Here is a 25,293-nt window from a genome sequence, read left to right as displayed (position 1 = left end):
GCTATTAAGCAGAGGTAGGGGCTCATCCTCCCACCGATAATTTCTGCGGAAATCCCCAATGATCTTTTCATCATTTACTAAACCCTGGGGATTAGATAATGAAAGAGATCGCATAACCGATTCCCACTCTGCTTCCCCCGAATTGGTATTAAAAAAATTTCCCAGTTGGGTAGCCTGCTTGTGTCGGCCAGCAGCCCTCAATTTCTTCTGCAGCGCATTAGCCAAAATAACATCCACATCCGTATTTCCAGTACCATGGCGTATTCGTCGCATTGAATTTTCCATCCATTTTAGCAGTGGCATGTCTCCAGGGTCCATCATAAGCTAGAGCATTTCTTTTTCTGATTGCATTTTAGTAGACACGTTGAGCACTGGGGCCGAAACACCAGGATATTGGTGCGGTTGCGGTTGTCGTTGTTGTTGTTGTTGTTGTTGTTGTTGTTGTCGCCGCCTAACCCTCCCCCCATACTCTTTTGGAGTGGAGGTAGCGCGAGGTATATCCGGAGAGTTAGAGTTGTCGGAAAGTTCCTCCTCAAGAGATTCTTCCGCGGCGTTCCGAGAATATGCATTGCCCTGTAGGGACCTGATGTTATCTTGTATACCTTTGGAAATCTGTTTCAGTCTGGCCTGGAAGTCGATTTCAGAATCTTCAGCATCCGAGTGTTCCTGGCCTGGAGTATGAAAGGTCACCCTTTGGGAGGCGCCATCCGCACTTCCCGCTCGTCTTCGAGAACCCTTCTCTTCGTTGCGCCGTTCCTGCCATCCTCGATACCCCATATACTTATCTAAGGGATTCTTCTTTGGTTTTGATGCCACGGGGAGCTCGCTCCCCCCACGTTCAATTAAGCTTGGTATTTCTACGGGTTTTTGCTTATTCTGTTTGGCGCGTGCCCCACTTCCCACGTGGAAGCATGGTGTAGTTCCCCTGCCGGAATCTGAAAACGTGGTCGAGTCAGAACGTGGTAGTTTAGGATAGACTGCCGTTACAGTGTGACAATCCAGACCCTTGCGAACCGTCATCGTTGGTCCTTGTTTTAAATCACCAGACAGCTGTTCATCGAGAGGAACGTAAGCCGGAGGATCATATTCTGGTGTAGTTGGAGATACTGTCAAAACGGGAGATTGGATGCTATGTCGCGTAGCCTGTGCATGCGACTTTCCAAGCTCAAATTCTGACGTAAGAATGTCATTCAGCACGTCGGTGGAGACCTTCCCGCTAACTTTTGTTGTGGCATCACAAACAGCTTTGAGGTCCGCTTGAGCTTTTCGAACCTCTTTCTTTGCCTTCTCTAAACCTTTCATAGTTTCCGGCAGAGCTGTTTTCACCTCTTTTAGTAATTCCGTTTGTTCGGCCACATCCTTAGCAAGTTGTCTTTCTTGTCTTCGTACATCTTCATGACGTTTTTGTGTTGCTTTAAGCAAAGTAATACCTTGCTTGAGTTCATCCGTCACTTCTGACGGCTTTTTCCTTTTAAATGCTTTCAACATCCTTCGCATTCCTTTCTATCGACCGGAGAAAGTACTGTTGACCGAAGGTAGTAGATCAGGTGAAGACAAGTTAAAATATACTGTAGATCCCTGCGGCGTATTCGTGGGTTGAACGTAAGCAGTAGATTCGCTGCTATTAGATCCCAAAACTATGTTCAACAGATTAGAAAGCGCTCCAGGCGATACGTGCAGATAAATTGCTGACAATATGATCAGGAGAGATACGGATGATGAAAGCAAGGATACGACAAGTACAAGTTTTACGATAGTCGTCTTAGAAAGCATCGATTGGTCAATGTCTGAGCACCGGAAGTATTCCCCGTACTGGCCACCAATTTTGTTTTTATAGTGCAGCTCCACAACGATTGTTATGCGAGTAGTCCACACTTGTTCGGGATACTTCGTAGGACAAAGTTGACACTATTTGCTCTCTTGTGTAGTACTGACGACGTTCGTAGATCTGTAGATGTTGATTTGAGATTTTTCAAAGTCGTAAATGTTGATTGAAGTATTCCGTAGTTGTAATATTGTCTTGTTTCCAAACAGCCAATGACCATTAGGTCCAAAGCTCTAATCTAACCTTTTACAAGTAATCTAAAACCTTAATACAACCAAATACTCCAATCATTAATCACGTAGACGGAAATGAGGTAACTCTATGCAAAACTTGGTTAAATTGGCATACACATCATTCATCAATTATAACACAAGGCATGGTTTAACCTATACATCATCATACATGATTAATAAACATTTTCAATACTCCAAGGTTTGTTTACGCATATAATTCATGCGACGGCCTGTCCTGCCGTAAATATCAACTACATTTCAAATACTTTGTAACTCCATTCAGCATCATAATCATCAATATTATTGTGATCATAACATTTCAAAGTAACATATCAACATTAAGGACGTCATGTCTTCAGTGCAATCAAAATCACTATAATCCTCTTAATCGGACCGCATGATACTACCCTTAACTGAGATGCCACTTAATACAGGCATTGTAGATTGTTCAAACATGTTTTAGTGTTTGTTATTTCGTAATCTTAATGGGTATAGTTGTTCAAGATTTTATTAAGTTTTATATTGTTTTTCATTATTTTTCTCAATAACCATTCGCACCTAAAGCATCTAGGATTTTGTTTTGGTTAAACTAGAGGGTGATGATGGTCTCTAGGGTCTGGCTTATAGTGCAGCCATATACAGCACATTATATACACACAAGAACAAGCGGTCACTTAATTTGTTCAAGCGTTAAAATAGTGTGCAGCCAAGTCACTCGAGACATTGCGTATTACCGTGAACGTGACGGAGTCGTGATTTTTGTTTTCTTTTAGCCTATAATAAGGGTTCGCACCGTAAAATTCTGGATTTTGTTTCCCTGAAAACTAGGGATTTTTAAGTCCCTAGGGTCCTGCTTAAAATATAGGGCGTAGCAGTCTATAACGCCTTATATACATACAGTAGAAGTACATGAAAACAATAGCATTCATGGGCTTAATAATTCTCATAGAAGTAGGACATTTACAGTATCCTCAGGGTAAAAGGGTTCCGTAGATTCGGCTTGTTCCTTCACCCATTCATCCGTAATCAAATTTTCCATAGGATGCATTCGAGCCATATAGTTGAACCACAAAAGTTTAGCCCTTTCATAATTTCCAGAGGCCATGTCTTTTATCATTTTGTGGTTTTCTAATATTCCTGGGTAGTCAATAACAAAGGGCTTTTCATCGGAAAGGGTTTCGTTAACTCGTTTGCAAAAACATTTCAATCCAAGTTTAATATATTTGGGTGGAGTCTTTGACCACTCATACCATCTATGAGAGGGAAGTATTCTCGCTTCATATCGTTCTTTGAATAACCAAAAATAAAAGATCAAATCTTGTTCCGCCACATTAGATCCAACTATTCTGGTGACATCAACATCACCATTATCATTTATCACCACGTTACTCATACTCAATTTTCTGAAAGAAATTAATCATCCAGGTAAGGGTCCATTTGGTCATGCAGACGGAAACGAGATAATTCAATGTAAAACTCAATTAAATTGGCATACACGTCATACATGATTAATAGACATTTAAGTTAGCAAAAAATGAAATATACAATCCATGAATTCATTGTTCATAATTATCACAGCCATTATATTTCATTTTATGTATAAGTATAGCAGCTCTCACATCAGAGGGAAAAGTATCATTAAAGAGTTTATCCGTGGTATAAATACAAAATCCAGTTCTGTCAGAACAAGGCATTCTTTCCAACACCCAGCCTTCAGGTATGACATCCGATGCAGGATGTAATCCAACACAGAAGACAAACCAACAAAACTTAGCATGTTCATAATTTTCAAACAATATCATGCGGGAGATGGCTAAATGCTTTTTGTATAGCGCATCAAACAGTTTATCGGATACTCTCAGGTTGCAAATCCTCAAGTAAGGTGTCATAAATGTCTCCAGTTCATCCCGGGTTGTTGCAGCCCACTTGCCAAAGTCTTTGTGTTCATATTTCTTTTCAAAGGAATCAAAGAAAACGTCAAGTTCATGCTTTACTCTAGCAATTTTATCCCCCATATTTTCTTAACATAGAGAATTTTATATTGATTATTGGACCGGAAATTTCCCTTAATAACATTTTCGACACCCATATAAGTATAACAACACTTCTAGAATATTCATTAATTGTGATAAGCATACTGGATACATGACAATTTACTTAGCGTACATATCAGTCCATTTTCGTGCCGTCTTCTGATAACTATCATAGTCATCCCGATACAGTCTGGCGCTTTCAACATCCATTGGATCTTCTGGGTTTGGAGAAGCCAATAATGACGAAATCGAGACCAATACTTTTCCTAACGTTAAAGCAGGTGACCATTCATTTGCAAGAATGTCAATACATATGGTACCCTTACGGCTTATATTCGGATGGAAAATTCTGGTTTCAAATTTGATCTTTGGAGGCTTGAATGGATATTCCGTTGGAAATTCAATTCTAAGGAGAAATGTCCCTTTTTCATATGGTGTTTTTGAGGGTCCACGCAAAAGTGCTTGCCAAACATAGATGTCTAACTCGTCCAATGGCCCTGCTTTCAAAATTACAGGGTTTGTTTGAATTTCTTGATCGATCTTTCGCCGTTCAAAATGTAATCTATGTTTTGCCATTCGGTGTAGATTAATATTATCCAACAATACTTGATACACATAAAAAGAAAAGAAAACATTACTAATTCAGTCGTTTATCCATAGTATACATTGCCCGTGAAAAACCGGCAATAGTTCTGCTAGTAATGTTCCAATGTTCATCAACATTAGCTATGGCCAACACATATCGTAGAAATACATACAAATAGTATGCAGGGCTTTCTCCAAAGTTTTCTTCCACAATTTGCTCCAGTACTCTTTTAGCGCATTTCAATTGTTCCGCCACCTCATGGTCCCGGTATAACCAGACAAGAAAATCCTTCAATACGTATTCCATGTCATTGGCTGTCAGAGTTGGAAAGTTTTCTATTTTTTCTTCTATTCGTTCATGTACAATCACCATCCTTAGCCAAGCAACTCTGCTGTCAGGTATCGTATGGTATGGACACGGTCTAAACTTAACATAAACAAAACTATTTGCACATACCAACAACCTTGTATAGCCCATTACTCATATCAGATGATATTACTCATAAGGACAAATGTTGTTTTTAATGTTCCAACCTCCGGAAATTGGGATCAAGGACAATTATCTCCAGAAATCGCTGAAATCTTTCTTCCAAAGCCACTCTTCTTTTCCAAAGCCACTCCTGTAAGTAATGGGGAATCAGTGGTCTTGATACCCCATTCAGTCTTCTAATAGCAGCTTTGAAAAAATTCCAAGACACCTCGATTAATTGTGTATTTATACCTTCTGAAGTAACAAATTCGCGATCATGATTAACTATTGAATGTTTATAATTCATCCCCAGACTTTCCAACTTGCGGTAACTGGCAAATGAATCAGTCCATATAGTAGATCCCTCTTTAACGTGTCTCCTAATTATTTCTGATAATACCGAGGTTTTTCGCCCTTCTTCAGGTACCAATTCTGCAAACATTTCTCGCGTTTCCATATCTATTCCAGCCAAAACCCAGCGTTGACGTATTATCCTTCCACGATTAAATTTTCTTTTGGCCACAAACGTTTCATCAATTTGAATTACATGTGATTTACCTTGTGATATTCCCCCTATTATGGTACCTCTTCTTTCCATCTCACCAGAGCATATCTTACGAAGTTTCTTGGTCCAATTCACCATTGTTCTCTTGCTGACGTGTGCTTCAAAAGCTATTTGTCGTTGAGATACATCAATGGTCCAAAGATAAATCATCATTACAAGTTTAGTGAGTCTTATTTTGCTTCCTTCAAATAGCGATCTTTTCCTTATGGACGTGGTAGTCCGACACTTTGAAATCGGACACCTCCATCTATATCCATCCATAGTTCTTTTGCATTTTTCTTCAATCATTTGTTGTCCACATTTAAAACATGTTGCCTTTCGAACAAGGAGTTGCCGTGATCGCAGAAACTTTATACATTTTCGGTCACTTGATATTATACCACATCGAGCAAGATTGAACAAATTTCTTCTTTTTCTGGGTTCTTTAATCTTCATCTTTATTTAAAACTTAATTGTCTTTTTCAAAAGTAGTTTCTGCATACATAAACATTGGAAGGGTAAGTTTCATGCAGGCACTTTCAAAGTCATAAATCGGCAATCAGCTTCCTTTAATGATATTTCCTGCGTCCTTGCCAACGCGTAAATCTGAACTTCCGGAAAGATTATCCACATTATGAGATCTCTTTCAGAATCCCCTTTTTTTAGAAATTCCCTCATTTCAGGATTTACTCTTTTCAAAATTGTTACCCAATTTATGCAGATTTCTGCAAAAGCCATTTGTATAGGTTTTTCAGGATAAATGCTTCCTGTATAAGTTTCTTCCCACTCATCTTCAACCAGATGTTTCCCAGGCCAATGATTGTTACACGTAGTAAAACCATACTTTTGTTTCCAATATAATAGGCGAGGATTTAATTCGTCGTACATTATATCGCATAAGTGGTCCGTTAATGTATATGTTGTCAACAGAAACTTCAGCGACTTTAATCATTTATCTATTAGTGTTTCTTTTTTGGGTATCCATGTCGAATGTTGTATTTCCGGATCATCGCAACGCAATCCCAAACACATTTTGATACTTTTTAGTAATTCCTTTATACAAAATATATAAGGCCATTTACATAGTTCCATATTAAAATTCCTCACTGAATTTTAATTTATCATAAAAATTTTACATTAGTTCCATAGTGGTTAACCCAACAATAATGGCAAATATCCATTTTGAATGTATAGTCACATGATTAGAGAGACTTTTCATTTCATCATAATATAATCTTGATTGTTTACGGACATAGGGTCTTTTGGTAGACGTTTCATTATTATTTCCATTTAATTTCAAAACCTCCAAATCTGGTAATTTTCTCAATATAAGATCACTAAGAAATTGAACATGATTATAACTAAGATCAATAGTATGTAGATATTTGAACGATATGTTGGAGGACAGAGAAAAATATTGCAAGTTATTATAGTACAACGTTAATCTCTCTAAATTACATAAAGATTCAAGTATTGTCATATCAAATTCAACCAGTCTATTTTCATCCAAATGTAAAGTTTCCAGTTTCCTCAGTCCTTTGAACGCCCCTTCTTCTATAACGTTTATTGCGTTTCTTGATAAATCCAGTATTCTTAAACGATGCAAGTGAATGAATGTTCCGTTCTTTAGTCTCTTTATTAAATTGTTATCCAAATATAACCTTCGTAAGTTTCTCAGACTTGCAAATGTTGATCCTTCAATCTCTTCCAACAAATTGCTACTCATGTACAGTTCTTCCAGTCGGTGTAGGCCTGAAAAGCTTTCATTTTGTATTCTTGTGATGTAGTTTCGTTTCAAGTTTATCTCCCTAAGCTTTTCATTTTTGCAGAAGACACCTCCTGGTATTGTTTGGATTTTATTCCAACCACAATGCAACACCTCTAAGTCTTTATATTTTTCCAATTGTTCTTTGGTTATTTCCCGTAGGCAGCTGTCGTTGATGAATATCTTTACGGTATTCCGACAAGATTTTGCCAGGTATATCTTATCAGGATCCGGAATTCTTGTATAACTCGAATGGTCACACCAAAGTACCAAATTACTTCCTTGCATGCATTCCGGGTATAATATTGTTCGTCTTTCATAGGTGGTACACTTCTTTTGTTCTATTATTTCCGGATAAATAGCATAACACATGCCCAGCCATAATACTAGTAGTTCCACTCGTTTCATTTTACTCATGAATTAGATAACACACTTTGTTACTTTATACCTTCGGAAAAAGTGTCTTTTGTAAGTCAAAATCTTATTTACATTCGTTATCATTACTCATGATTGTTCTGGTATTATAGAGTCAATGTTCACACTTTCCCCTTCGTAGGGGTAAGGATGTATTTCGATACACCTTATCCTTTTTGTTCGCCGATGTATTGAACTTGAATAGCCTTTTATTCCCAAATTATTCTGACAATTCCATTGTTCCATATGTGGCGGATCTTTACAATAGTCTCTCTCCTGGTACACATCCTTTGTTATATTAGTATTTGTAAGTTTCATCACAAGTCCTCTGATCAATTCATACAACATGACTCTTCTTCCCAAAGAGATGTATTCCTTCGCTCTTATTTCCAATATCTCTTCTACCACATGATTGAACGTATCAAAAATTTCTGAGGTTATTTCCTCATCTAGGGCTGCCTCTACTAGGCCATTGTCTGTTTGTTTAACCCAATCAACTCGGTCCGTAAGCAATTCCCATACTCTTTCTTTTAACTGGTATCTCTCATAATTGCTGTCGTATTCTTTCAGATTCAATAGATCCAACTCATCATATACATCGTACAAAAGACACCAATTCAATGGATTGTACCCTTCAATATAATCAAAATCTAACATTTTCTTTTCATTCCTGCATCGACATTTTAACAATTTACCATTTTCAGGATATGACAATTTTTTCGAGATTCATGTAATACTTTTACTTTTCATTCATAACTTATAAGGTATACTCCATACTCGTTAAGACATTTGTCAATCCATTAATCACCCAATACTTATTGGGCAATAAACCTCTCCCCCCCCCACAAGGGATTTTAAGTATTTTGTAATTTTTTTTCTTATTAAGATTTTATTTAGTCAATTTTTATGGTTTATAGACATATTCCGACATTTTATTTATTTTAAATATTTTTTTAGTGGGGAAAGTTATACAACATATCAATTGAAACATTATTAAAAGGTAATATTACTCATCATTCCTGCCTTCCCTTCCATGAAATATATTTAGACATGAGTATCTCTGGATGAAAAAAAACTCAATTCTAGGGTCAGTTATACAGAGTTGTTCATAACAAGTATTACACAACTACATCTCAGAGGCCATCAGAAGAAGGGTGCCATGAGACAGGAATGTGAGTAATTTGCACAATGTTATTTTACAAAACTATTACATAATCAAGTATTGGATAAAAGACTAGAGGTTAAGTCAATTATTACGCATGTTATGTACAGTGCAATAAAGAATTTACATAATCAGAAAAATATTGTAATAACAACAATAAATCAAATAGCAGCAAATTGGTGTGAGGCTCATACAAAGAGATCTTGGCAGAGCGACAATTGTTGGTGAAACGGAAAAAATTAAACTCACGTCAGCATTTATAAAGTATTAATTCGATTAGCACATCATTTAAGTATGAACATGAGATGATTTGTGATAGGATAGGTGGTCTGGGGCCATTACAGACTAAAGCTCAACACAAAAATTGCAGCCGAAAAAACGTACATAACATTCAATATTATAGGAAACAAACACCGTACAATTCTTTAAAATTTTCAATAACAAGTTCTTCTCGAATTTAAAAAATTTTTGCAACAAATATAGGTCGATCTCGCATTCAATTATTCAAGTTTCTTAGTCCCCGGGATGTCATTCTAGGGGAGTTGATAGTGGGAACAATCCCAGCGATTGATCAATGTATCGGAATCTTTTAATAAAAAGGGAAACTGTATTAATAACTGAGTATATATATATCGCAAAATACAGGTATATAGTTTCCACTTTTGCTAATCTCAAGTTTCACTATAACCGGCTTCTATACTTTTTCCTCCGTTTAGTTTGACATTAGGTAATGGTGCCGAATTAAATTTGTCCTAAACCATTACCAGTCATTACTAATAATTTAGTTATTGCGGCTTGTCTTAAAGGCTATCCCTAAAAGTCCGATCAACCTATCCCATAATTCCATATTACGTATGTATCGTATTTCTGAAAACAGTTCTAGATCAATTTATTAGTAGCTCATTTTAGAGTCAGCCCATATTAACACCAGAAACAGCACGGGTTCCGTCTAAACTGGGTCTCCGTAAAGCTACCATTCGGGTCGGAGCCCCTAGTCCGTTCGGAAGCCTACTTTCTCTACTGGTCGAAGGCTCAATATTAAACGCCGATGTAGTTTCCGAATTGGTATTTTTGGCTATTTGTTTGTCTCCCTCTTGTTTTAACGAGTTTTCAAAAGATGATTCCGACAGTTGGTCAATCGGTAGAATAAAAACGCCTCCCACATAACCAAACGTGTTTGTGGACCCGTATGTAAACCTCCATTGTTCAAGATTTCCCCCGAATAGGAACTCATATTCTGCATCCATCCGACATCTTGTAAAACAAAATGTTCGCATGTTTTTTGCCCCCCGATATTGTTGTAACAGGAGAGCTATGGCGGTTATTATTGCTTCTGGATATAACACATAAAGCACTATATGTCCTTTATCTCTTTCGGTGTTTTGATCTAGTCCTTTGTGCATACTACAAGCTTCTATTAAATAGGCGTGACATAAATTCATAAGTTCCAAAATCTGCCTGGTATTCTTGAAATACGGTCTTACGTGCTTCATAAGGTAACATTGTTTGCATTCACTATTCCCAACCGGGTGAAAAGGCTTTCCTAGCTTTGTCCAGTCCTCCTTGGTGTACATACATTGTTGCCAATATTGTACCCTTGGATTGTCCCGCTCACAAGTTCCGAACAAAAGGCTCATCAAACGATCCCGAACCGGCGCAGTTTTTATGGTTTCCATTACCATCTGCTGCCTATACGTAAGATCGTACTGCTTTGCCCACTCGTAGACAACCCTGTGATCCGTATTAGGACTGCACAATAGCCCGTAACACATTTCTTTCTTTAATTATTTCAATATTTATGATCTTAACACAATACAATTTTTTTTTTATTTATATTCATTCATAATATATACAGTCTATTAACTCGATAATAGTCACATCATTACCAAATTTCATTATTCGTTAGTGCGATGCGATGTTGTAGGTCGAGACTGATAAAAAGATGATTGTTGCGAAAACATTATACTACCAAAAGATGCATAAGTTCCATTTGACATGATATTGTTATTAGGCGGTGCGTCATTGTTTGTTGCAGATGATGTCAAAAGAGTATTACTTAACGATGTCGAAGAGCTTTCTCTTATTTCTGCACTCCGATTCTGTTTGTTTGAGGCAGTTTTTATTAGCAAGTATGGTTTTACTTTTGCTACCTTTCGATTTTTCAAATGTTTTCTACGATAGTCATTTCGCCATGGCCATTCTTTGACCTTTTCATTGCTCACTGTCATTCCTTCGAAGAAGGTTTCAGCATGATGTCTAGTTTTGTTCTTAATGTCTTCGAAAAAATCATTCCATCGTTGTAATCTCTCTGTCTTTTTCACCCCTCGAAGTTCCTCATACCATAGTTCGATATTTTCAATAGATAGCTCCCATAATTGTTCTTTAGTTATTGATGCAGACATAATTTAATTTACGACACCGTGTTATTTTTACACCTTAAAAAATAATAATGTTTCTTTCAGCCGAGATTATTGTAAGATATCGTTAATGATATTCCAAACACTGACTTTTGCTAACTCTTTATTAATCCTATTTGGGGTTAATTATTCCTTTACCAGAAAAAGTGTCATCTCTGGCCACTTGACAACCTATCAGTTCCTAATTTCCTTAACTCAGGGCCAGCTAATCCGTGGCCCACGAGGTAATTTCCGAAATTTCAAATATCAAGAATGGATTGCACTGATTGTGAACTTGCAAGGTCAAGCAAAAATTATATTTGTTTGGCTGCAACACTTGAGATGTGATGACTAAAATATCTATTCCGACGTATTGGCAGATCCGTCAGCCAGTCACATAATGGTATATTTTTGCACATTACAATAAAGCAAAGTAGTTTGCTCCAGATTCATCAAAAGTAAAATTTTCTACAAGCTTAACGCAACATTTTGTCACACGATTCCTTGTTTTTTAATATTGCTGCTGAATTTTTGTGACCATGGATAAACAGCCAATTTATTTAGATTGAGCCTAACCATACTCGCAATTACGGGGCAAAGTGCCGTTGAACATGTGTGACCTTGCGTTTGCGTTCACAGTAATACCGCTGACCATGAAACCTAGGCACGGAAAGATTGACGCATGTTGGTCGCAGCTTTCGTTATCTATATGTCCATGTGCCGAATAGCCTATTTCCCGTAAACTTAGCCCAGCGATATACGGTAAGCCCGCAACACGGCCAAGTTACAATATCATTGACCTATGAACTTCTAAAGTTTTTTCGCGCTTCGCGCGGTAATAGCCTGCGCAGTATTTCGTCAATCAAATGTGACCCTCAGACTGAAAAGGTTAACCAGCCTTGATTAAACCAAACTTTTATTTTGTATCACCTACCAGCCTAATTGTTCTCTATCTTAAAATCTACTGAATAACCTGTCCTTATTCCATGGTTACACAAGGATTCCTTTTTTCAAACGAAAACACAGTCGTCCATAATATGTAATTGTTTCACCATGAGTCACAGAAAACATAACACATCACACTTAAGATTTTGCTGATCACATCAATTTGTAAATTTTGATCGCATAGCTTTACAATTCTACTCGTTATTCCAGGGGCGCCAAAATATTCTATCAAGGCGCCTGAGAGTTGCTTCGTCAAGAGGTCGTAACTGTTCATGATCTGAGGGTAGATCGGAATCGCTACTATTGACTCCAGAGTCAGTATCGGGTAGGGTATTCGGACTCTCATCCGAGTCTGTCAAATCACCGGACTCGGAATTTGGATAAGGTCTTAATTCATGATGTGGGAAAAGATAGGATTCTATAACATCGTTTCCAGAGTCAGTATCCGACGAGATACTCAAACTTTCATCCGAGTCTGTGAGATCTAATTCCGAATCAGTATTGTCTCCCCAAATCGAAGGATTCCTTTCGAAATAGCTTTTCAAGGTTGCCTCGTCAATTCCTTGTTTACTCTCCTCATTTTCCTACTTTTCGGAATCACTATCTTCTGCTTCAGGCGATGTTTGGCATGATTTGAGAATATTATCTATATTTTTTATAACAACAATCCACTTTCCAGTCCAAATCTGTTCATCTAGAACAGAGGGCTCCATGGCCTCAGCACTTGTCATGGCCACAATTGTACCAACAAAGAGATGTATTGTAGTTGCTGAGCCCTATATATACCAGGCCTGTGGAAATGCAATAAGCCCATGTGTCATTAATTTTCCAAGTAACCAACAGGAAGATTCTATTTATTTTGACGAGCCTTGGTGAACTGTGGCGCAGCAATGTCCAATGACGACATGCTCATTGCTACAATTATTGCGCATCTGAAATATTTGACGGCTAAGAATTATTCATTACGCAAAAATTTTTAGGAAAAGTTGTTCAAGTTTCCAAAGTCACTATCCATAATCAATACTAATTCGTGAAATGATTCTGGCCCTTTAGAGCCTAGCCCTCCGTTCAATTTATGGTCATGGAGTGCCGTAATTATAATCTGGTTTATAGCAATTACAATCTGAACACCATCGTATAGTTCATATACCTGATTTTTAAAAGATTACCCCTCTTTGCGGAAAAAGTCAATGTCAACACACCGCGTCGTGCAATACAAGTCTTCAAATTTCACTGTCAATCATTCGTACCTCAATTTGAGCGAAGTTTTATTATGCTACAATCTACTTTGTGGCTGTTCATTCATTATTAAACTAAATTATTTTGCGGATTGAATACTAACCCATGGATATTGTTATTGCTATTGATCAGGCCGTATATCTGACTGATGACCAGGCCTTGCGTGAAGCATATTCCTAGCTTTTAACTATTGCGTGATTTGTTTTCTATCTTTTGTGTATAGTAACGAGTTTTCATTGAACCTTATCCCTCCTGTTTTATCACAACAACAATTCACCAACTTTCTTTGCAGACACGGCTCGCCATTAAATAATCGTGAACTGTCAGCGTACAAGATAGAGCCTCAACACAAAGCTCGCGACGCCATTTTCTAAGATTGACAATGGAAAATTTGATAACTCTTAATCTGCACAATAAATAATAACTAGCCTCGGATGGGCGTATTTGATCAGTATTTACGCGAAAATCCCAAAGATTAGGTTAAATCTTCGGGCTCGTGACCTTCTGTGCGGCACGCAAATTGAGGAAGTACTGATTAGATGCGCGCTTACTACCTAGCAAATTAGTTACTGTATATTCCTAGATGTTCGGCTGTCTGTATATTCTAATTAATAAGCTACGACCCTCATACATCAAAAATTCCTGCTCGCGGTCCACCGTCAACGGTCTCTCCACGAGCACTACACAAAAGGCTGCGGGCTGTACACCAATCTATTTTATTTCATTGATTCAATCTAACTCGGACATTACAGTAGGTATTCATTCATTTTCAAAACTTGATATTAAAGCTAAAAGTGACATAAATCAAATGGTTACATGGCATGTAGTTAAAAAACTAAATGCGCCATTTTACAAGCGCGATTTTGCGCCATTTTGATTACGTACATTTTTGCTTGGCTTAGACCAGCCGCATAGTGGCGCCAATAACCCACGGATCAAATCTCGAGCTTTCAAATATTCTGAATCGCAAAATTATGCTCCAATTCGCATAGCTTTGTCACTAAATACGACAACTCATTTATTTTCCTAATCACAATATAATGCGACCAATTTCAATTGTCACTTCCCCACTGCTTTTGGCCAGAAAATTTAGGTTCAAATTTCGATGTATCCTGCAGCCACTCAAATCGCCTTGCGATCATATTTGATCTTTGACAACGACCGACCATTCTTGGCCTATTCGCACTAACCTTTCTAGAAGATACAATAACCGACGCGCACTGCTACTTAGTACATTATTTTGTACTGATATAGAACGACACTCATTTTTATGTTTTTAAATAGTCTGTGTCACCAATACTAATACTCTATCAATGAACTATTCATCTTTTCCACAAAACCAATCTGTTTCGAGTAACTACCCCTGCAAAATCCAACTCAAAAATGTAGTTTTTACTACCCGCAGAAGCCAAAAAACCATTATAAGAGTATCCTGTCCTTTATCTCTGATAATAAAAATTTCTCACAATTGTCTAATATTAGCGGGCCAGCGTTTAGTCTGTCGAAGTATCTGTCTAACTCCTACGCCGTCTTCAACAATACTTAAAACTCTCTTTTGTAGATGTAGACATGCAATCATAGCTCAAAAAAAACCTGCTCTGCATACTTACTAATGGACACTGCGGCAAGCACATCCACCCTTGTCCAAGCTTGCTAAGTAATATTTTGTAATCTATTTATTTAATTGAGAAGATTTGAATCTGGCCAATTTTCCTTCTATTTTAAAAATATTTGTCCAATTTGATCCCTTCCATTACGGACACACACTTTGCCTTTTGCTCTCAATCGTACTTATATATAAGCAAATATACTATAGTTAAAACGTGATATGGGAAAATACCTTTCACGTCTTATTTCTGCTTATTGCCCCTATATTAATTTAATCAAAAATGCCTAGCGTAAAAAATCATGTCGTTTATTGTTATTCTTATCAATGAACACGTATAATTAGAACTGCCTCAAGCAATTTTTCCATTATTTCAACTATTTTGGATGGACCAACTGACGGAGGCAGCTCCCGTCATACAAATCTCCATACCCGCACAACAATTTCTGGTGAATTATAATCATGTCCTGACAATCAGAATATATTTGAGTTAATATTGCAGAGGTTACCGACGCACTAACTTTAAAATGAACATTCCTAATATGGCACCAGCAAGCACACTTATTTCTGAACAGTATTTCAGTACGCGAGAAAGGTTTGAAAACGGTACGATTTGTCAAAGCCGAGGTTTGTCATGACTTACAGTAGGTTTACAATTTCATAGCTCTTATAGTTTGTAACGTACACAATTGTCAGTAATCAATAACATTCGCCTCGCAATGCAGTACGAGTTTGTCAATTAAGGAAGTCATTTATGCGACTCGTCCCTGCTGTCGTATATGCTTGGCGTCGCATTATGGCTTCAGGGTTTAGCTAAGACAAAGCAATTTTAGTTTTAGAATTATGGACAAGAGCTCGTTTTACCACGTACTATGGGATGTACCAGAACTGGCAACATGGTGTAACCTTCGAATAGGATTTACAGGGATGTACCAGTTCCGTAATACAATGAGCCGAAGACCAGTTATTGTAAAGATAGGTTTATGGTTCAGTATAGATTAACACACAGACGAGCTAGCAACTTGGTAGAATATTATTTTAGTGTGACAATGTATACCCTTTGATTGTGATATGTATCCTAATCATTTACTAGTCGGCGATAAACCAGTGTTGAGATCGATTCCCTTTGAGTCCCGAGTCATCCCGAGTCATGGCAGACCCTTAATAGGATCAAGCCAAGTCAAGTTACAAGTCAAATCACAATTCAAGTCAAATTAATATTTCGGTATCCACATTGAATTGAATAACCAATATGTAGTTAACTATACATGCAAAAAGATGTTGTATCAGTCACGCGCAAGTAAAATACGTGAGCGATTGTAAAGCTAAATGCTACAGCCAGTCATTATTGACCAAAATATAGACGGATACGCACTGCACAACGTAAGCATTGAGCCTTCTAATGAAACAAAACGATAACTACCACGACAGCGTCAGCCGTGATTGTTTCATTTACGGTCAATTTATTTATGATCTGACACAGCCATTCAAGTATACGCACGCTACAGTGATTTATTCGACACCCGTTTATTTTATGACTTGATATTGAATCGTAAATTTTGCTTCGAGACACGAGTCAATATATTTTTCCCAAGTGACTCGAGTCATCTCCACACTGCTTCTTACCCTAAATTAATAAAACGCAATTCGGTAATTCTAGTAAATAAAGTGACGCAGTCAGCCAGTATTAAAATAACTTTCATGTCGAAATTGATATCTGTTTCGTTTAGACTATCCATTTATTAATCCAGTATAGCCCATGCGTTTGCAATTGATTCTCCGTCATGAGTTAGGTAAATTAACGACAATAGAATATGCACAGCGGCCTACGGTATGAGGTTCTTGATACTCCTTACCGCTTACATGCCAAGATGAACCTGCGCGTGGTGCAGTGCAAATCTGATGTCGGAATTGTCAAGTCGTCCAATTCCACTAAACTAGAGCGAAACGCAAGTGTCTAATTCTGATACAATTTATTATTTTTACAAAATTAATTCGTTGTACGCGGCCTTTCGCAGACAGATTATAGGAACATCCCTTTCGCCTCTGTAGCTGGATCATTGCAGCGTCGTAATCACCTCTGGTAGTACTGAATAGTATTATTGAGCATGTGCGGATAGATTATTGTGAAAATAGAAACACTAATATTAAATCCAAATCAATGTCATCATTTCGTTGCGATCTTTTAAATTCTCGTATCAAGTCACCGAGCGCACATAACCAGCGTTTGCGCGAGCCCTAGTTACTAAAAAAACAACAAAGCAATGTCCAGTATATAGATCATTATTGTGTTAATGGGAACGCACTTTGACCTGAAATATACTTGATCTTGTCATATTTATATATACGAATGCGCATAACTAGACTCACCCCAAGTATTGTTCCATCATTTAAGACATTCTACAAGGACCAAGTAATTGGGATGGCTCCTGTCACACAGATTTAGATACCAGGTCCATATTAGCAATCTTCACCTAAGGGAGCTTCGAGAACGGTTCCAATATTATAGTACTAGTGGCTTAAAACATTGAAGTGGATTAATCACTTTGCGTCTTGAGCAGAATTGTTATTATTCAACTATTATCCGGCTCGTAGCGTAATATGAGTTTGACAGTACATGAAGCTATTTATGCGACTCGTCTTCGTTTGTGGCAACCGCGTGTTATTGAATTACTTAGAGCGCAATGTTTAAGTTTGGTCAGACTAGGCTAGTTGTATTTATAAGCTTAGTTAATTTTGAACCTAGAAGCAAGTGTTTCTCAACCGGGATAACCTTAATTTTTGGGAGATACCAGAATTTGCAAAGGGTATACCTTTCCAACGGAATATATAGGATGTACCAACCCCGGATTACCCTGAGCCAAAAGCCAGTTATCACCAAGGTAGGTATATATACCGTATTGTCTCAAATGTAATATTGTATTCCACTTAGTTGCGATGTCACAATTCATTTTAGTCGTCAGCCTAACCCAATGGTCTAGTTAGATGTTATAAGGTACATATAGTTATAAGGCTTGTTTTAAGCTAGTTATTCATGTGATAGCTCAGATTTCCTGAAGCAGAATTCCTTACCTGACGTAAATAACTACCATAATGTATCGAATGCAGTAATTGAAGTAGCGTAGCCAGTCAGGGTCAAAACACATTCCATATCAAAAAACCATTTTGATTTAAGATTCTTATTGGTTGTGTCTCAATCCTAATACTGTACTTTAAATCATTAATATTAAATTGCAAATGATGAAACTAGGCATAACATTCGAGTCATGAGTCATTTCGAATCACTGCCTCTTTTGATCGAGTCCAGTCAAGGCAACTAATTACTGACGGCGACTCGAGTCAAACCAAGATTCAAATCGAATTGCCTTTACCAGGCATAAGACGTAATTACATCATTGTACTCTATCAGGTTTTTGCAATACAGATCGAGTGGTCGCTGGCATCTGACCCATGAATATACATCGTTAAATAGGTACACAGATAATGCGGTGTATGGTTCACATATAAGTAAATTAATAATCCATTTTAGTAAACGCACCGTTCTTAGTTTGTTTTATCAAACCGAAATAAAGGATTTAATAGAACGCTATAGTTTACGCTAGCATTGTCCGTAATTTTTTTCCCTTAGCCCGCGATCCATATATTCGTGACGCTATGTCAAATATATGCCCAACAAAGCGCATTGTCATTGAATGATTGGTCAAATCAGGCCAACCCAAATCGCTTGAGGCCAGTGACTCGAGAGACCATGGAATTATGTACATTAGCACACACTATAAAATTATTGGCATTTTCTTGTAGTCTTAATGTTATTGTCAACCTTGTGCAGTGCGCGGTATACAATGAGAGGCAGCTTCGATACTCAATAGGTTGGTGATTGTGCCACTGCCGCTTGAAATTACCACTTTTACAGTAGTTACTTATGCTAACCAATATTGTTATATTTAGTGTATGTGAGGAACAGCTACGGTAGCAAGACGCGTCGACCGCAGGCTGATTCTATAAACTTTAAAATTCCAAATCTACCGTCCTTATTTGCCGCAAATGATTGTATTTGCAAACGTCTTTAGCAGGAATCAGCCATACTTTTTTTTTTTAGACACAGGCGACATTATGAGTGATCGAGTGTTTAGAATTTATTTTGTATAGTAGAGATATCCGCGCAGCGAGTGAATATAATCATAGTTATGAATGTCCCGTTAATTTTCTCTCTCCCCTTTATAGAAAAGTGAGCATCAGTTCTTTTTTGTACTATCGAAATTTTACCAGGCGCCGATTTAATTACAAACACCAATATTGTTGAAAACGTTGATCGAAATATGCTTCAACTGCGCAACGTTAAATCAGGTTCACAGCAGCATCAATTTTGATTTTATTCGATTTGTTTAAACTAGAATGTCAAGTCGATAACGTCCCACAATGTTATTGTTCTTGCTTCAGTCAGACTTGAATATATGTATCATTATAAATTACTATTTATCTTGGTAGTAATGAGTGCATTGCGGAAGACGGCACATCAGTATTTTGACGCGGTAGGCCTACATTGAGCGCATGCATTGATTTGAAGTGCGTTATCGTGCCCGTTGGGTGTGTATTGTATATGCCTACTAGTAATCTAAAGGTACCATGTACGTACACTGATTTATTGTGACATCACATATGGTCGTGCAAAATTACGATTTGCGGTCTATAGTACTTGCGGTTACGAGCGTCCATTTATGTCGCTGCAAGTGTTTTGGTTTACTCAGAGATCTCAAACACGCGGCCCGCCAGATTATTCTGTGCGGCCCGCGAAGACATTTTAGAATTTCAAGTATTTGACAATTTGTAAGTGACAGACATATATCTTTTTATGTTAAGAAGTTAAAATTCCTTCTCAAATTGCTCCGAGAGTCTGAGATTATTTATCAAAATTAACTATCACATCAATTGCAAACACTACCATGCGGTAAAGATTCAATATTTTGCCACAATTCTATTTTATGAAGATAAATCCGGATCCTTAGATGATTCATGACTGAAATTTGTAAGTCTATTGTGATTTGGACGCGAACCCGCGTAGAATTACTCGGATTCAGGCAGACTCGATGACAAAATGAGAATGACTCAAGTTGACTTGGAACGCCGTAACTTGGTCATAAATATAGGGACAACTAACTGTTCACGTCTCATAGGGAATAGTATTAGATCAGATGGTAGTAGCTTGGTACTCCGCTATCTAAGCAAGTCTTTATGTCAACAATTGGCCATTTTTAGTTACATCGTGGGTCCTTATATCCCTGTTATTAAGGCCACTTAAAGGTACTGGCTACTGAATACCGCAGTGGTACGCTCCAACGATGTGATGATGTCAGCCGTTCAGACATTTATATTACTATGACGCCTTTAATAATATTTTTATATTGTTGCTTATATGCCCCACCATTCCATGGTATTTGACCGAAAACAATCAAGAGATTAATAGCCCAGTTATCGGCAGTGTACCCCAATCCTGGATTAGCCACACTGCTCGACCCCAAATGCTGTGGCTATATCAGATCAATATCCAACATCAATCTGTTAAATTTAACAAAATTATAACGCGACAGCCCTTAAGATGACATCTTGCATTTATCCATCCGCATGGCATAAACTAATTATTATCTATCAAGTACAACAGTCATTGTCTATAAGATCTGACTAACTTGTCATAATCTTAGTCAACTCTGTTAACTTTCTAGATTCTTCATGCCCGTTCAGCTCTGTGTAGAGTGAACTGAATTTTTTGATCCTGCGCCCCGAGTTATATCCAGTTTTGAGCGGAAGGTCGTTGACACACATACATCCGCCCCCCTCACCAGGAGCAATTCCCTATCTCCATAAAGTAGGGACTGACGCACATCCGAACATTCATCTAGCAAATTTTTGTCGCTACCATTCGTACTACAGCGTGATTAAACCCCCAATAGCAGTCAAATTTCGCCATTTTGCTGTAGTCAATTATTTCCTATGAGTCAATTTACCACTGCAACGTTTCCTTTCCCACCATCATTTATGGCTATATTTTACAAAAATAACGCCATCCGCTTCCATGTTTTACAAACTGAGGTATTACTCAGTCCTGAGTTGGCTTAGCAATACCATCCAAAAATTTCGCAATTATGTATTTCGCAATGATATTCGTTGCATAAGCATCGTTAATACTGCGAATTTGCCTCGTACATTCTCAAACCCCACACACTTTTAGGCCTCCATAGGCAAACACAGCATAAATTTTACACATTGTTATCTCAATAAAATTAAATTTAGGTTTTGGTAAATTTCACATGGACTCTAAACCGCGCAAACGGACCGAACACAACACGTAACAACACTCACTTCTATTATTACAATAATTCAGTAATTATTTTGCAATACCTATCTCTGTTTTTCGTGCAACGTTACTGCTGTAATATACGTTTTTCGGTTATTCCGTCGAATAACCTCCCTAAGATAATTTTTTGAAGCGACTCTCCCACATTTCGCATAACATAAATACATGCATCCTAACATTGCTGTGACGCTAACCGCAAAAATCAGGGCATGATTGTTAAGTGATTCTTCTAAATCCTTTCTATTGTTAATATCAACAATAATTCTACCTTCTGCATATCCTTGTTCCATTTTTTGTAGTTTGTGCAATTGTCCATAGAAGTCAAATGTAATTCGGTCCAGTCTGTCATATTTGGCCGTAGGTAAGGTATGCGGTATACTGAGTGTAGTTTTTCCTTCTTCTTTGACAGCGGGCGTAATTGAAGAAAGTGCACTATTGGAAGTACTCTTCCAACTTCTGATCACATCATTTTTACTTACTGATGTGGGTTCGCTCTGATAATCCCCTGATGAAAGCATTGATGTTGATTTAGTTCTTACCTGTATATCTTGCTCTCTGCTTGAATTATCTGGTTCTGTATTAGAGCGGGACTTGCTGGTGACGAAATATTGGTGCGTTTCAACCGTCGTTGCTACTGGTGTTGTATCCAGCAACATTTTGAAATGCGCTATAGGCGATGTTGTGTCCATGAGTTGACTTGTGTGATGACTTAATTGTATATAAGACTCAGGTATTTGCGTAATCTGGGGTGTTTTCTTTATTGGCACGGGTATGGAGCCTAACATTTCACCGTTTTTTGTGGATCCTTGATAAGCCATGGTATTCCATTGTAACTGTGCGTTTGCCGTTCTCTCCATTGTTGTAAGCGTTGTTAACTTACTTTTGGAAAAGGTGAGTCCTGTCGTAGCAATACCAATGTTTTTCTGAACGTCCATCTCTGTTGATATAGATGTAGACAGTTTCAAAGTTGTGAATATAGTTGTGGGGCTCGTCCCACGTCTTTCTTGTTCACTCATAGTTTTCACTGTAGCTAAGAATGTAGAAATAGATGCAGTTGATCTTGGGCTGGTGTTATCTTCTCGCGAGGAATGCACAGTTGTTAATATGGCTGGAAGCGGTGTCGATGAAGTCGTTCCGGAATTGATAATGGCCGATGCCAACCCTCTGGTATATGGTGTGATCGCAGTAGTTGTTCGTGGGGACGTAATACTACCTGACGTATATGCAGACGTTCCTGGCGTTGGAATTGTTGTATCCGTTGTTAACTTGATTGCATATTGAGTATTTTTAGTCGATGTTGGAGCTTCAATCATCGGTAACACCATTGTAGTTTCAATAATATTTGTGGAATCCGTAGTATCAGCTACGGGTAGGGGCCTACGTTTAAGTGAACCCTCATATTCTCCGTCTTCGTCATAGTAGTCATAGTAGTAATTTCCAGAGTCTTGAAAACTAGTATTATTGTCATATCCGTCATAGCTAAATCCTTCGTCATAATCTTCTATATAATCGTAGTTATAGCGGTTAGTATCGTATTGATTCGTCATTCTTACACTCCCCTCAGTGTTTGTGATGGTTTCCCCCGTTCTCATAGTTGGTTGTTGACTTATATTAATAGGAGTGAAATTATACACTGTGCTAGACTCGCTATTGGGGACCGCCATTCGAGTGGTATCTTCATGATTGATAGGCCTTGATGTTATTACTTTTGCAAAACTTGATGGCCGTGCGGAGTTCGTATTCATTTTGATATTCTCCTTATAGGCATAAGGTGTATATACCAATATACCCGCACATATTATAGCTTTGTAGGCAACGCTAGGTCGAAATAGCCGCATATCGTCTTGAAGTGGCGCCTCTCTCAATTTTTTCGTCGACATGTAGCTTAATAGCCCCTCGTTTACCCTACTCAGTTTCCGTTGCGTCAATATTGATCCTAGTTCCTGACTTAAAGAAGCCATGTCAGCTATTGTTATTGGTCTTTCCAGCCTCTCTAGATTTTTTCGCTTTTTGTATATGGGAAGCGACAACTGGCGTAAACGTCTTTTCGTTATTTCTACATAAAACATTCCTAGGCGGGCTAGATAGTAATCCATATTTTTTGTGTTTTGTCCATTGTTTTGAAGTGATGCAGTCAGAACAAAATTGCCTAATCTCCCGGGTTGTTTACAATACGATAGATTATTGGGCCATGCCTCGAGTGGAGGTTCCTGACCTGTAGGTCTTGGAGATGCAATTTTTAATCGACCATTGCTATGATCTGCATACACGGATTGGTTTGTGTATGGGTCATATAACACTTCCTTAAAGGCCAAAGCCGTCTTCAAACTTCCTATTGCATTACGGCAAACTTTCCTATTTTTCTTGCGTTCACATTCTATGCTGCCTAGCAACATAGTCGGAAAATTTTTCCTTCCCATTATCCGTTGAGTTTCATTATTTAGATGTTCGCGAAGGGCGTAAATCCTCAATCTAAACCAAGTATGACCATCAAAGTTTGCTGGCCTCTCTCTGGGCCCGGTTTCATTTCGAGCCTTTAACCACACGATGTCGTGATGTAATCTGGGTAGTTTGACTCCTGCTGGCCATTGACTGTAGGAATAGGTTTCTTGCATTCTTGTTCCTAGTCCTCTAATGCTGTTATCTATTTCCATGAACACAAATTCCCTGGACAGTGTATTTACTGCCCGATTGTCTGTATAAAATGCACATCCTATACATTGCATTCCGCTAGTATTTTCGAATATACATACACTAAATTCGCCTTTGTTGACCTTCCACCCCTCGATTCCTTCCGAATGTTGTCGACACCTTGCTGTTACTGTTGCATATTGTGCCAAGTGGTTCATCACTGATAACTTGTAAACGGTCAACAGCTGGTGTATAGTAACTTCTGGGGTTGTATTTGGAGAGATTACTCGACGGAGATTTCTAGGAACGACTATTGGAAAACTTGATTCCCGCCCTACAACATATTTCCATGTATGTATTAATCCGAAATTATTTTTCCGTCGATACGTTATGGTTCTGGTCAAGGCCGATAACATAATATCGGGAGATACTCGTGATAGTTTTCGATTGCATCCGCATTCTCTTTCGTATTGCCTTACATTGTTCCAATACCGCCTCTCAGTCCTTGAGGGTGCAAATAACTTATACAATTGATCTTTGCCAGCTCGTGTTGGACCAAATTCGGGTGTTTCTTCGTGTATTGGAAAATTATTTTCCGTTTCACCTATTGGCCAACTCTCATTTAATTTGAATAGCCGATTAAGGCGGAGGTATCTGAGACCTTGATACCGGAACGTTGTCCATCCTGTAAGATTAAATGTGATTCTGGGCACTACACTCATAGCAGATAGGGGCAATAATTCGCCATGAGTTTGCAGATATCCTCGGTGCAGTATTAAAGATACTGTCAGCACAATCCATATTTTCTGGTAACAGTTCATATCATTATAAATTAGTTAGTATATCTGTGAACTTATGAAAAGTTAAATTTTATAAAAGCAAAACCCTTTTAGTACATATGTATGTACTACATCCTTGTTGATTTGGCTGTTTTCGGGTAGGTAGGCACCGACGATATGTACATTGTCAACTGAGTGTTCGCGTTTCGCCTTTGTACTTTAGGTTTTAACTTAGGACAGCAAAGACTGCTATAACGACAGCAACAAAACAAGATGATCCCAGCCCCCAATATCAAAATTACTGGAATTAAAACA

At 38.0% G+C, this 25,293-nt stretch overlaps 1 protein-coding gene and 1 long non-coding RNA gene across 2 annotated transcripts in view; one reads left to right on the top strand and one right to left on the bottom strand.

Moving 5' to 3' along the window:
• LOC145433631 (uncharacterized) overlaps window positions 1–25,293 on the top strand; it is a 222,440-nt gene that overhangs the window by 43,883 nt on the left and 153,264 nt on the right. The gene's annotated exons all lie outside the window — the stretch shown is intronic.
• Window positions 6,822–7,862, bottom strand: LOC145437575 (uncharacterized). Its single transcript, XM_080314843.1, has one exon. The coding sequence runs from the start codon at window positions 7,860–7,862 to the stop codon at window positions 6,822–6,824; it is 1,041 nt and encodes a 346-aa protein (XP_080170969.1).

Source organism: Botryllus schlosseri, chromosome 1 (assembly GCF_051294905.1).
Source record: "Botryllus schlosseri isolate E-star chromosome 1, Bs_hap1, whole genome shotgun sequence".
NCBI classification, from domain to species: Eukaryota; Metazoa; Chordata; class Ascidiacea; order Stolidobranchia; family Styelidae; genus Botryllus; species Botryllus schlosseri.
Note: the sequence above shows the minus strand (reverse complement) of the source record. Positions and strands in the feature narration are given on the sequence as shown.